The sequence below is a fragment of the Porites lutea genome, chromosome 2 (genome assembly GCF_958299795.1).
Source record: "Porites lutea chromosome 2, jaPorLute2.1, whole genome shotgun sequence".
Classification (NCBI taxonomy): Eukaryota; Metazoa; Cnidaria; class Anthozoa; order Scleractinia; family Poritidae; genus Porites; species Porites lutea.
The window spans coordinates 50,289,309-50,302,055 of NC_133202.1; the positions used below are offsets into that span (position 1 = coordinate 50,289,309).

General features: G+C 39.5%; 1 protein-coding gene across 1 annotated transcript in view; it reads left to right on the forward strand.

Annotated features, from left to right (window-relative positions):
• The window catches only part of LOC140926361 (uncharacterized protein KIAA1958-like), a 1,095-nt gene extending 677 nt beyond the window's left edge, over window positions 1–418 (forward strand). Inside the window, exon 1 of the mRNA XM_073376113.1 lies at window positions 1–418. This exon is cut by the window's left edge and continues 677 nt beyond it. Within this exon, the coding sequence (XP_073232214.1) occupies window positions 1–418 (418 nt within the window).
• Window positions 419–12,747: the final 12,329 nt, after the last annotated feature.

Below are 12,747 nucleotides of genomic sequence, written 5' to 3' on the forward strand. Positions count from 1 at the left end.
AACGAGGCAAGGAGGTCTCCGGATCGCCCACAGAGCTGTACAACCCAAAATGTTTTCGACTGGCGGCGAAAGATGCCCTGTAATGCTTTTCGAAGAAATGCTGTCTAGACGACCACCAGAAATGAGAGACAGTGGGCCATTCTACTTGACAACTATTTCAAAACCCAAGGGCCAAGTATGGTTTAGCAGAGAACGAATGGGTCAACACAAAATTCGACAGCTTATGAAAGACATGGCTGTCAAGTCTGGTTTAACTGGTAAGAAAATTACCAATCATTCGAGCAGAAAAACTTGTGTGCAAAAGCTAAAGAATGCTGGTGTCCCGAGGGACAAGATTATTGATGTTACTGGACACCGTAATATTCTCAGCCTTAATTCATATGAAGGAGATGACGAGAATCAGGCAAGGGAACTGTAAAATATAATCAGTGGATGCAAGCAAACAAGTGATATTCAACAACAACCTGCTAACAGCAGCCCCAATAAGGATAGACTACCCCTTCAAGCCAGTTCTTCCAGCGACAGTTTCAGTACCATCAACAACTTTACAGGTCCAGTGAATTTCTATGGTGCATTTCCTGGCTTTCCAGGTCTATCTAATATGCCAGTGCCAACTCACCAAAGTACAGAGCCACGACGTACATGGAAAAGGATCAGAGCTTCTGTACTCTCAGACTCAGATGAGGACTAGCAATTGCTGACTGTACAAAAACTTTAAATTTACACCTTTCTTGTATTCATTGTAGTTTTGCACTTTTTTAATGTGTGCGTGTTTTGTACAGACTAAAATAATTAATTTTATTTTTTCTGCACTTTGTTAATTGCATTCTTTTCTTAATCTTTTCCATCTTTATTGTGTGTGTGTTATTTCTTTACACACTTTTATTTCTTGATATTGAAAACTGGATAGTTTCAAAATAATGAAATTCTAAATTTTTTGACCTTAAAGTTTTACAGTATTGTTATATTTATTATATTTATTAAATTTAATTGTGATAATGAAATTCATTTCTATTTGGACTACAGCATGTATTTAAAAATGAATTAAAATAAAAAAAATACTCAGATTTCAGTCTGTTTTTTATCAGAGACAGTTCCCATAGTTTTCCTTGCGAAGCTGTATTTCCTCACTAGCTATATAATTAATAAGTAAGAGGACTACATGCTTGTCCAATTTGGAAATAATTGGATTCAAAAAATTCCTCTGACAGCCAAATTGGACAGCATGTAGTCCTATTACATATACTTATGGACCTTTTACATGTTATTTCTGTACTCACAGCATTAACGTGAAAAACCTGAAGGCGTCAGTAGTGCGGTGGACCCGCTGCACGAAATTTATTTCTTATGTTAAAACGCCATTTGTTCAATTCTTTTCTTTCCAGCGGGTAACTTATGCTGTGGAGGATTCTTTAAATTTGAGTGAGCAATTTTTTTTTTTCCCAGTTGTCTCACATTGAGAGTTCACGCATTCTATTGATTTCCTGATGCAGAGTTTTAGCACTTTCTTTGACCTCTTTTAAAGCGGCGTTACAGCTTTTTATTTCGGATTAATAACGTTTATATAAGGGTTTTTTTGGTCTTTAGATTTCTTCGAAATGTCTGGATCGGAATAACTACGTGAATTTTTTGTCCGTGTATGATCCCTTCTAAATTACAAGAAGTACAGACGCAGGAACACTAACCGTGGCCTTATTTATCGATCTAAAAAGGCCTTTGATACCGTCCCCCATGACGACCACATTTGCAAGCTCAGAAAAGTTGGTTGGAGGAAAACTCTCTCGCGTGGTTGACGAGCTACCTAACTAACAGAACTCAGGCTGTTTGTGTCGGTGATGAACTATCCAGTCCAATGCCTGTCCTTAGTGGCGTACCGCGTACATACTGTACTGTTCACCCTTTATATAAACGACCTACCGTCCTGAATCCAATTCTCCAACATCATGATGTACGCGGATGACACAGTTATCTATCTGTTTTCCGCATCCACCTCTGACAGTGTACTTAAGTTGAACCTTGCCGATCTAGCTAATTTATCGCAGTGGCTTCAGTACAATAAACTTGTTCTCAACATAGAGAAGACGGAATTCATGACGTTCTATACCCGCTAATGACTCACGAGACAAAAGTGTGATGAAACTGATATAATCCTAAATGGACAGTCCATTAAGCATAAGGAGGCGTTTGAGTACCTGGGTGTTCTTCTTGATAACACCCTTTCCTTCAATGACTATGTGGACCATGTGAGGATGAAGGTATGTAGGATACTCGGAATGTTCTCTAGAATAAGACCTTCACTTACGCTAGAAGCTGAAAATAGACTCTATAAAGCCATAGTCCTCCCGGTTCTAGTTATTGTGATTCTGTGTGCCATGAATGTGGACAAGAAAACAGCGACAAGATTGAACGACTACAAAGACGAGCAGCGAGGATCGTCTTCTTCAAAGCTGCCTCAAAACTATCAACTGATCAAATTATGACCAAACTGGGCTTGGAAACTCTCTATTATAGAAGACGGACACACATTTAAAGATTTGTTAATGAGTGCATTACAAATAGAGTTCCCAGATACTTTTTAAATTATTTTAATGTAAGAAAGCCTGACATTCACGGTCACCAAAAATAGAAATAATAATGACCTTATTTGAGAAAAAGTTAACCAAGCGCGCCTTTTTCTACAAAGATGCAAAAAGTTTTAATAATTCTTAGAATTTGTAACTCTTCTTCTTCCTTTTAATGTAACTATTTTATATTATTGTAATTTGCTTTTATCCATATCTTTATTATTATTATAATTTATTTTCACTTTTATTCTTACTTTCATTGTTTATTTTTTTATCTTTTTTCTTTAAAATTTTTTACAGGACCTGCATTAATAGCAGTTTTTTCTTTAAACTGATGCAGCAATCCTGTATAAAAATGTTTATATTAGTAGTAGTAGTAGTAGTAGTAGTAGTAGTAGCAGTAGCAGTAGCAGTAGCAGTAGCAGTAGCAGTAGCAGTAGCAGTAGCAGTAGCAGTAGCAGTAGCAGTAGCAGTAGCAGTAGCAGTAGCAGTAGCAGTAGCAGTAGCAGTAGCAGTAGCAGTAGCAGTAGCAGTAGCAGTAGCAGTAGCAGTAGCAGTAGCAGTAGCAGTAGCAGTAGCAGTAGCAGTAGCAGTAGCAGTAGCAGTAGCAGTAGCAGTAGCAGTAGCAGTAGCAGTAGCAGTAGCAGTAGCAGTAGCAGTAGCAGTAGCAGTAGCAGTAGCAGTAGCAGTAGCAGTAGCAGTAGCAGTAGCAGTAGCAGTAGCAGTAGCAGTAGTAGTAGTAGTAGTAGTAGTAGTAGTAGTAGTAGTAGTAGTAGTAGTAGTAGTAGTAGTAGTAGTAGTAGTAGTAGTAGTAGTAGTATTGTCACGCTGGACCCACAGTAAATTTTCACATGGCTTCGCCGCGACTGAAATCCTCGCTAAAGGATATCAAAATTATGTTCCTCTTTCTGCAAACAGTTCATCCCTACCAGTAAAAAATATGATTAGACTTTTGTCTTCACAAAGTTCGCTTTCCCAAACTGAACAATGGTATCCTTCCTTGCTACCGAGGTCAGGGTGAAATAACAGATCGGCCCACTCTATCGCTATTTAGCCCATGCAATCAGAAATTAACGACACGTTTCTCTTTTCCTGCAAACGGTTCATCCCAGTTAGTAATGAAAGGCTTCATAACTTTCTGTCACATCTGAGTTTTTTTCCTCGCGTATGCTTTACTATTCTTTTTTCTTTTTGTATTGACTGTCATGAAAACAAGCCTCACGCAAGTGACGCCAAATTTGCTCCGTGATTGGGTAATTGCTGGTTTACGGATCAAAACATTTCAAAAGTGGAAAAGCTCTGTACTGGGTACTTGACTCCGAACTCCAAGGTTAAATATATCACTCACTTTTCCTGAAAAAACCATCCTAAAGTGCAGCGAATGCAGCGATATGTGGAATAAATCGCTAACAACGCAACAGTTGCGTCTATTGTAGGGTGTTGAGGGCCATTATTTTTCTTTCAGACCAATTCCATGCTCCCTGCAGTTTTAGCTAAGAAATAAGGTTTTCTGAACACAAGCCAACACATCAGTAAATAAATCTCCTTCTCTGCTACTACAAACCTGAAAAAGAGACTCACTGAATATTTGGTTTCTTTTCTTCCCTCTAGGGATCTACAATGGAATAAAATCGACCAGATTCCCTCAGACGTATTTTCAGATCTAAAAGATCTCCGTGTGTTGTGAGTTGATTTAAGAATAAGTAGTTTATAAGGTAACTGCTGGTGGTAACTTAATGCGGAATAAGTCATATGAATAATATTCTTAATCATGTTGCCAGAACTGTTATTCCTCAAACCTCTAAAAATCTAAACTTAGAATGATATTCCTTCAGTCGATAAATAGTTTGTAGGGCATATGAGGCTCTAGCCTGCGAGAAAGTCCTCCGGGGCGCTCTGGCGGCGGGGCGGAAAAAGAAAGGAGTGCTTGCAACTACGTCTCAGTCTGGAATTTGAATATTTGCATAGAAAAAGTCGATGCGAAATACTGATCGGCGGAGATAACATAAGTAATGACAATTACCCTTTTTGTGGCACGTGTTTTTCAATGTTTTTTCTTACATTCTCACTCTTTTCCGCTTCGCGCTGATTGGGGGAGATCTGACAGCTCAGTCAACGGGGAGCCTCAGGGGAATTGGAGGTGAAATTCAAATTCCAGAGGCGTAATTGCAAGCTCCCCTTCCTTTTCCCGCCTCGCCGATAGAGCGACCCGCAGAGCTTGCTCGCAGGCTAATTAGGCTCAAGTATATAGGCCCAGGCTCAGCTGTGCCATAATATTGTTCTTACAATCCAACCTTCAAAAATGGACACTTTTCCACAAGGGAATCGTTTGCAGGGGCAGCATGAAGGTTAAAAAACATGGTGCACCACAAGTGCTGTGTTCCAAACTGCATTATAATAGTTTCAGAAATGCAACTATCTTTTGTTATTGCAATATTCCTTAAAGACGCTGTCTCACAAGGTATGTCTTTTACAGCCAGAATAACCTTGAGGTAACAGGTGGCTTGCTGCTGTCCGCAATGCTTTTTCTCCTCCTTCTAAAGATCCCTAGAGCCTATGCAGTCGTAGGTCGTACCAGTCCCTGGCTCGTTTAGAACCCGGTGGGGGGGGTGGGGGGACTCCCATATGAAAGGGGTGGGGATGCTCGTCGGAAATTTTGAATTAAACCCCTGAAGGAGATCAATCTTGGCTTGGCCCAACATTTTTTTGACCCCTAAAAGTGATCATTTTGAACTTTGATTACATGAATCGAGTAAATAAAACGAATTGAACATATATAACGTTTTAATACTTCTTCGAGTGCAACCCTAAAAGAGACCTTATGTTATGCCCAGAACACCCTAAGGGAGACCAAAATCTGAAATTTACACCCCTAAGCGAGACGACGAGCATCCCCACCCCTATCATATGGAAGTCCCCCCCCCCCCCCCCAGGTTTAGAACATGGCTGATAGGCTATTAAGGTGGTAGTTGTGATGAAGAGAGTCGACCGTAAAGGAACTTTGTAAAATGCAACTCTGAAGTCTTGTTTTTAATCTTTCCCCAAAACGTTTCCCAGTTACATGTACATGCTCATCCACATAACTTTGCATTAAAACTGTTTTCATTTGACAGAAAGCTTGCAGAAAATGAAATTGAAGACTTACCTGTGGGGACGTTTGGAGCACTATCCAACCTACAAATCCTGTAAGTAGATCAATACTTTACTCCAACGAGTGATAGATTCATGTTTCAGGGCTAGAGCACTTTATCCTCACTTATTTAGTGGGAGAAGAAAACAAGTAGATTATCAGCTATCGAGAAATATCTTACACACACTTAAATAAGCTTTTTTTTTCAGAGTTAATTTCATGCGCTCTTTTAATTACATGGTTTGGGAACTTCGTGTTATTCTGTGAATCCAGTTTCATTAATTTGCCTATCAGTAAGGAACAGGGTTTGTTTTAACTAGAAAGTTGTTTTTAATCGCCCTTTAGTGATTTTTATATTGCTCATTTTGGTTTGTTGTTTTTAAAAAGGAATTTAGGCTATAATAGACTGCAGCGTTTACCAAAGGAAATTTTCAAAAATCTGAGTACTTTGCAGCAACTGTAAGTTTTAAAGCATCCTTCGGTTTATTATACCTGTTCGCAATCCCACCAGCACTCAACTGAGAAAGTAATTCACTTAATACTTCCAATCCAGGTCTCTTTTTTTGCATTTTGATAAACTTGAATTTGATTCTTAAATAATTTCATGTATTTCACTTTTTGCACAGTAAATACCAAAACATACAAAGCAATTAAAAACTAGACTTGCATACATCACACACACTCGTGACATACTGATACACCCACCCCAGAACATTTTTCCTGTATTTACATATCTGTCTGGATTTCATACAAGGTGCCTGTACTGAGACTCTGGACGGTCAAGTCCAAGGAGCCATTACTCGCCCTCCCCACCCATGAAGCTTATGACTAGGCAATCACTTCCCCCAAGCTCTGCTAGTAGTGTTATGATTATGAGTCACCACATTGATTTGGCTGGCTTAGGCCACAGGAAAAATTCAATGACTTTGCACTGCTTTCTGACATAAAACTGTAATCAAAGTGACAAAATCTCCCCTCCCTACACCCCTGGTTTTCACACAAAACAAGGAAGCCACCCACCCACGGATAGGTCTGGGCCTGGACTCTCAGCTGACACATAGCAAGACGGCAAGCCCCGTGGTTTTTTTCCCGGCTTAGCAGGCACCTTTTAGCAAAATCACACAGATATAAAATAATATGATGCAGATATGCGGCGACAGAATCGTGTACTAATCAGATCTGTATTGCCCCATTTCATATTGTGGGTCACAAACTTATCGTCTGATTTAGCAATCATTGTCTCGATTACGGGTCTACAATATACCCTTACTTGTTCTAAATCTATTGCTTGCGGTGGCCGTAAGCATGTTTTTGGAACTCTTACTTATATACCATTTTTTGCTATTTTGCTGAGGTCCCTTAATAATGAACATTTTCAAACTCTTCAGAGATTTCTCTGGCAACGCGATTAAAGAGCTTCACAACGAGATATTCATGAATTTGCCGTCACTCTTACGACTGTAAGTATTAAATTGGCTTCCTTAGCTTACAATGATTTGGAATTTTCGTCACAGTATTTACCTCTGTAAGATTAGATAAGAAGGGTATTTCAGCAGGGAATATTATTGTAGTTGATGGCGCATTTAGATAAATTTATATACAGGATGGAAAGTCGAAATGCAACATTACTTCTTGCGTCATTCTACTGGATAATTTCCGGGAGAAAATAGGATTTTATGTCCCTGTTCTTCAAACCCCTTGTTAGTGAATGGGAATGATTTATGTAAATGAAAAAGCGCTTTCCCTAAACTAAATTTGCTAGTCCTAAATCTAGTTTACCATTCGCCGGGTGAATAAATGATGTCATCAACTACAATCCATAAGCCATGAAAAAAAATCTTAAAGCGAACGTACATGTTCTTTGTCATAATTTATCAAATCTTGTCAAGTGTTCCAAAAGAGTTGTAGATTAAGCAGATGCCCGTTAGTAATCGGCTCCTGAAGGAACATAAGCTGTTAGTTTTCTCTTGCAATTGTTAGCGACAATGTTTTAACGCTGACATACTGAACCTAGGCTAAATTAAATTCCGTACTTTCACTTTTGTGTGTGTCCTTTCGTACAGTTATATGCAGTCAAACGCGATTGAGAGTCTTCATTGGGGTATGTTTGACAATTTGGAGTTTCTTACCCACCTGTAAGTATATTTGTCTTTAACATTCTTCCATTTTCGCCAGCCAGTTTTCTGTCCGTTACAAGCTACTTCTCTACCGACTGGATAATATATAGATTTAGCCAGGGCTAAAAGCGAAGCTCCAATTAATAAATTTATAATTTAAATTAAAAAATAAACTTTTAATCCACAAATCATTTAACTTAAGGGCACATTCATGTGACTTTTGAGGGAAAGGCTAAGTTATTTTAGAGTGAAACATCTTACATCGAATTGATAACCTTATATGTACACCCAAAAAATAGCAAACATCTTCGATCACATTCAAGATCACAGTAGATTAGGCCTCGAAAACAAATTCTTGGAAAACAAATCACGCCGAATTTTTTTGCGTTCGAGAGGTTTTAGTCCGTGGGCCAGAAAGTGAAACCCTCCCCCCCCTCGGGGATTTTTGCAGACATGTATCATTTCAAAGCTTCACCTGAGGGTATTTGAAAAATGCATGTTTGCACTTGATTGGTTGGTGGGTGTGGCTGTGCAGCAACATTCTTTTCCTCAGCAAAGAGTCACAGGTTACCCACACCAAGAGGTGAGTTAACCTCTTCTGAAACAACATTACCGACAAAAATAACACTTAGAGTTATATAAGGTAATGTTTTTTTGATCTCATATGTAAGTTAAAATTCTGTACTTTACTTTTAAGTTTCAAAAACTACTACTGCGCATGTCACAAGTTTAAGTTAGCCTTCACTTGGATACGTAACTAACACCTCTTACGACAAACTCTTTAAAAATTCTTGAAAATGTCTAACCTATGTGAAATTTTGGTAGTTTCTGGCCAATGAGAATGTATTAGCTAGTAAATGATGAGTAATCCCTAGTTTGCTGCTTATGCGATATGTTCAAGCCGAGGAGACGTCAACAGCGCTTTGTAAGGTCCTCTAAAGTAAACCACGATAATTTTTCCACAGCACTCAGGCAGCATTTAATTATTTTGTTCAAGCTTTTTATGGTACATTAGTTGTAACCAAAAAACTTGTTAATCATTTCGTGCATTTTATTTCAAGACGCATATCAAACTTCTCTATTTGATATCCCATGAGGCACAGTCCACCTTTTTTCCTATCCCACAATCCTTTGAGACTCAGATTCAGATACGCCATTTTGGAAAAACTGAAAGGTAAGTTAGCAAGATATCATACTTCTTTGCTCTGTAAAAAGTTTTTTTGAATGAATAAGTACTTATCTTACATTAACAAACAAATTAGACATCACTGTAAAAACAGTTATCTTTATTTAAGTCCGGAAAATGAAACTGTTTGATCTTTTTTGTCATCGTTAATATTAACTTAAAGTCCGAAAACTAACTTTGTTCGAAGTCTTTAAAGAATTGCCGTGTCTATTCAATATTTTACAATTTAGTCATGTTATCAGCTATTTGATTCAATATCTTTTCTGTTTGGAGAGCGTTCATAAAATGAATTATTACTTTTCTTTTATCAAAATAACAAAATAGATGTCAAGGCAAAGACGGTTGCATTTATTTCAGTCTGGAAATGGAGTTTTTTATCACTTTTATCATCATTATTTCTTTAAAAAAGTCCTTTAATCAACTTTGTTTGAAATCTTTAAACCGATGCCGTTTGTGTTACATGTGTTTACAGGTATACCTACTCATATTATCAGCTATTTGATGCAATATTTATATATTTAGTTACAGATGAAAAGAGTTAGGCGTTTTCTTTTTGTGCGGCGCTTTCTAAGGCTCGTTTAAATTCAATTAATTGTAAGTTCGTTGATATTTGGCGATTTCAGGGATTTTACTGCTTCAGAAAGTTCTAATGGAAAAAGAAGACAAAGTTCAGGGTGAAAAGGCTTTGAAGATCAAAAGTCTAAAATCAACAAAACAAAAAAGAAAAAAGAAAGTTCAAGGATGCTTCATTCATTTTGCCAACGTCAAGGACAGAAGTATTACTGTTATGACAGAAAGTAGCTTTCAAAAAATCAAAGCAGCTGCTGAAGTGAGGCAATCACAAGATAGTGAAAACAGACTAGATAATATTTGCTCAAATATACCAAGTGCATTTGTGCCAGCCCAATATGGATACCATAGGTCTTGTTATCAACGTTTTACGAATGTGTCCAGAATTATGAAGCGCAAAAAGGAAGCACCTAACAGCAGTTCAGAGTTCGGAGAAAGTTCGGTGAAAAGACGCAGAGTGTCACAACATTCGGTTTTGACACCATCAAGGCTATTACCAGCTGACAAGTGTCTCTTTTGCGACAAAGGCCGGATAAGGAAGTCAGGAAAAGAGGAGCACCTAGTCAAATGTGTTACTAAAACAGCCGAAGAATCAATAAAGAGGGCCGCAGAGACGAAGCAAGATGAATTCATTTTACTCAAGATTAAGGGTATTGACCTAGTTGCCAAAGAAGCACACTATCATGCTTCATGCCGGAAAAGCTACACTCGTTCAGAAGAAAGGCATGATGTACCTAAAAAGGAAGAACTAGGGGGCCAGGCAGATGTAGAGGCTGCTCACAAGGCTGCATTTGAGAATTTATGTGAACATGTAAACGCATCAATGATCTCGGGAGGGAACGTGGAGAGAATGTCGATGCTTCGAGAACGGTATCTTACCTCCATTTTGCATAATAACCCTGACTGCTATAATCCTGATTACAAAACTGATAAACTTAAATCAAAATTAGTGAAGCGATTTGGAAGCTCAATTCAGTTCTGGCAACCAAATTACAAAAGTGAGCTGGTGTATGCATCAGATATCACCAAAGGCGAAGCGATTGAAGTTGCGTTTGAGGCAGCAGCCTCTGAAACCAAGAGACTTCAAGAGGCGGCATCTATTTTACGAAGGGCCATTCAGGTTGCGTACGCTGAGGCTGAGGAAATGCCATGGCCCCCATCAGCAGACTTCCTCGTAAGTGATAATGTACGGCGACCTTCCTGCCTTGAGAAATTTCTAGAGTGCTTGCTTTCTGTGAAGAGTGATAGTTCTGAAAATAGGCAAAGATTGGTGACTTCTTTTGCCCAAGACATCTGCAAAGCTGTTACGAATGGGAAGTGGACGCTGCCGAAGCATCTACTTCTTGGAATGACATTGCGACACTTGACTGGTAGTGCTGAAGTCATAACACTGGTTAATCGATTTGGTCATTGTGCTTCCTACTCACGAGTTATAGAGCTAGAAACAGCCATGTGCAAAGCTATAGATGAGCGACAAGGTGTTATCCCACCGACAATCAGCCCAAACAGAAACTTAGTTACCCACCTGTGCTGGGACAACTTCGACTTGACGGAAGAAACACCATCAGGTGCAGGTACAACACATACTGCTCATGGCATTATCATCCAGGAAGTTTCAACTGCCAAAGAAAACACCACGAAATCCCCAGAAGAATTTGATCAGGATAGAACAAAGAGCCGATCTGCGAAATGCACTTCACAAAACATTGAGCCCTGCTATGCAAAAAACAAGGTCGAGCCAAATATAACAGTCTCTAAGACAGAAGCAGCTTGCACTCTGGATGAAACCAGGGCTCAATCATCTGACACTCTGTGGTTTTTGTGTCGTTCAGGGGTCCTGCGTCACGCTGCTCAGGTTGTCCCTCCATGGGCAGGGTGGGTGTCGTTGACAGAAACAAGGAAGAATTCATCTGTACAGCAATCTGCTATTGACTATATGGCTCCAGTCTTTGCACCCGTCACCGAAAATGCGACCGTACAGCATATCTTAAAGCTATCACAACAGGCATCACGGGAAGTGCATCAGCAATACACGGTGGTAACGTTCGATCTCGCCGTTGCCAAGAAAGCCTATTCCCTTGTGTGGCAGAGTCCAGAAGAATTCAGTGATGTAATTGTACGTATGGGTAGTTTTCATCTTACCTGCGCATTCATGGGGGCCCTCGGAAAGAAAATGAGATGTAGTGGTTTGGAAGAAGTCCTCATCGAATCAGGGATCTGTGCAAGTGGATCGATAGAGCAAGTTTTGACAGGCAAACATTATAACCGCGCTCTTCGAGTGCACAAGGTTGTCTACGAAGCTTTGGAACGAATTCTTCTTCAGGTCTACGAGTCGTTGCATGGTTGTCTTTTTAATGAGCAAGGGGTTACAACATTAGACCATCTAGCGAAGAACCCATGCAAAGGTAACCTCTTAGCATGTTTAGCAAGTGAAAGTTGTAATAAGTCCCTAGACCGTTATGATGAATTCAAAGAAACTGTTCGGCAGGGCGCGCTTGGCAAGACAGCTCAGTTTTGGTTGAGCTACATGGAAAAGGTAGGCCTGATTCTACAGTTCCAGCGAGCGACTAAAGAGAATTGCCTGACGCTTCACCTAGCAAGCCTCCAAAGAATGTGCAGCCTGTTTTTCAGCTTCGATCACCCAAACTATGCAAGATACTCGGCATTCTACTTGTTGAATATGTTGAATCTGGAAAAAACGCATCCAGGAGCAGAGGATCTGTTGAAGAATAATGGCTTTAGTGTTAACAGATCAGATGTTCCATCATCTAGAAATGCCGTTGACATAACCATTGAGCAAACAATTAACCGTCATGCGACATCTCACAGCGGAATTGTTGGTTTCAGCCGGAACCATTCTGCCTACTACAGATGGTGCCGCACTAGACATGCAAGAGCAAGCTATCTGCAAGCAACCAAAGAGATAGCGAATATCGACACTCTGGAGTCTACCTCGCACAAGGAGATAAGATCTTCGCAGATACTGAAGAGTGAGCAAGACACGTGTTGCGTCATGGAAGCGATAAATAATTTTATCAATCCTTTCACAATTGAAGATAAGGACACGCTGTATTGTCTGTCATCCGGTGCTCCCGTGCCCTCGAATGTGGAGAATGACATTTTAATGTCTGATGAAATTGGCAAGAAAGCCCACAAGCAGTTCGTTCAGGACAGGCTCAT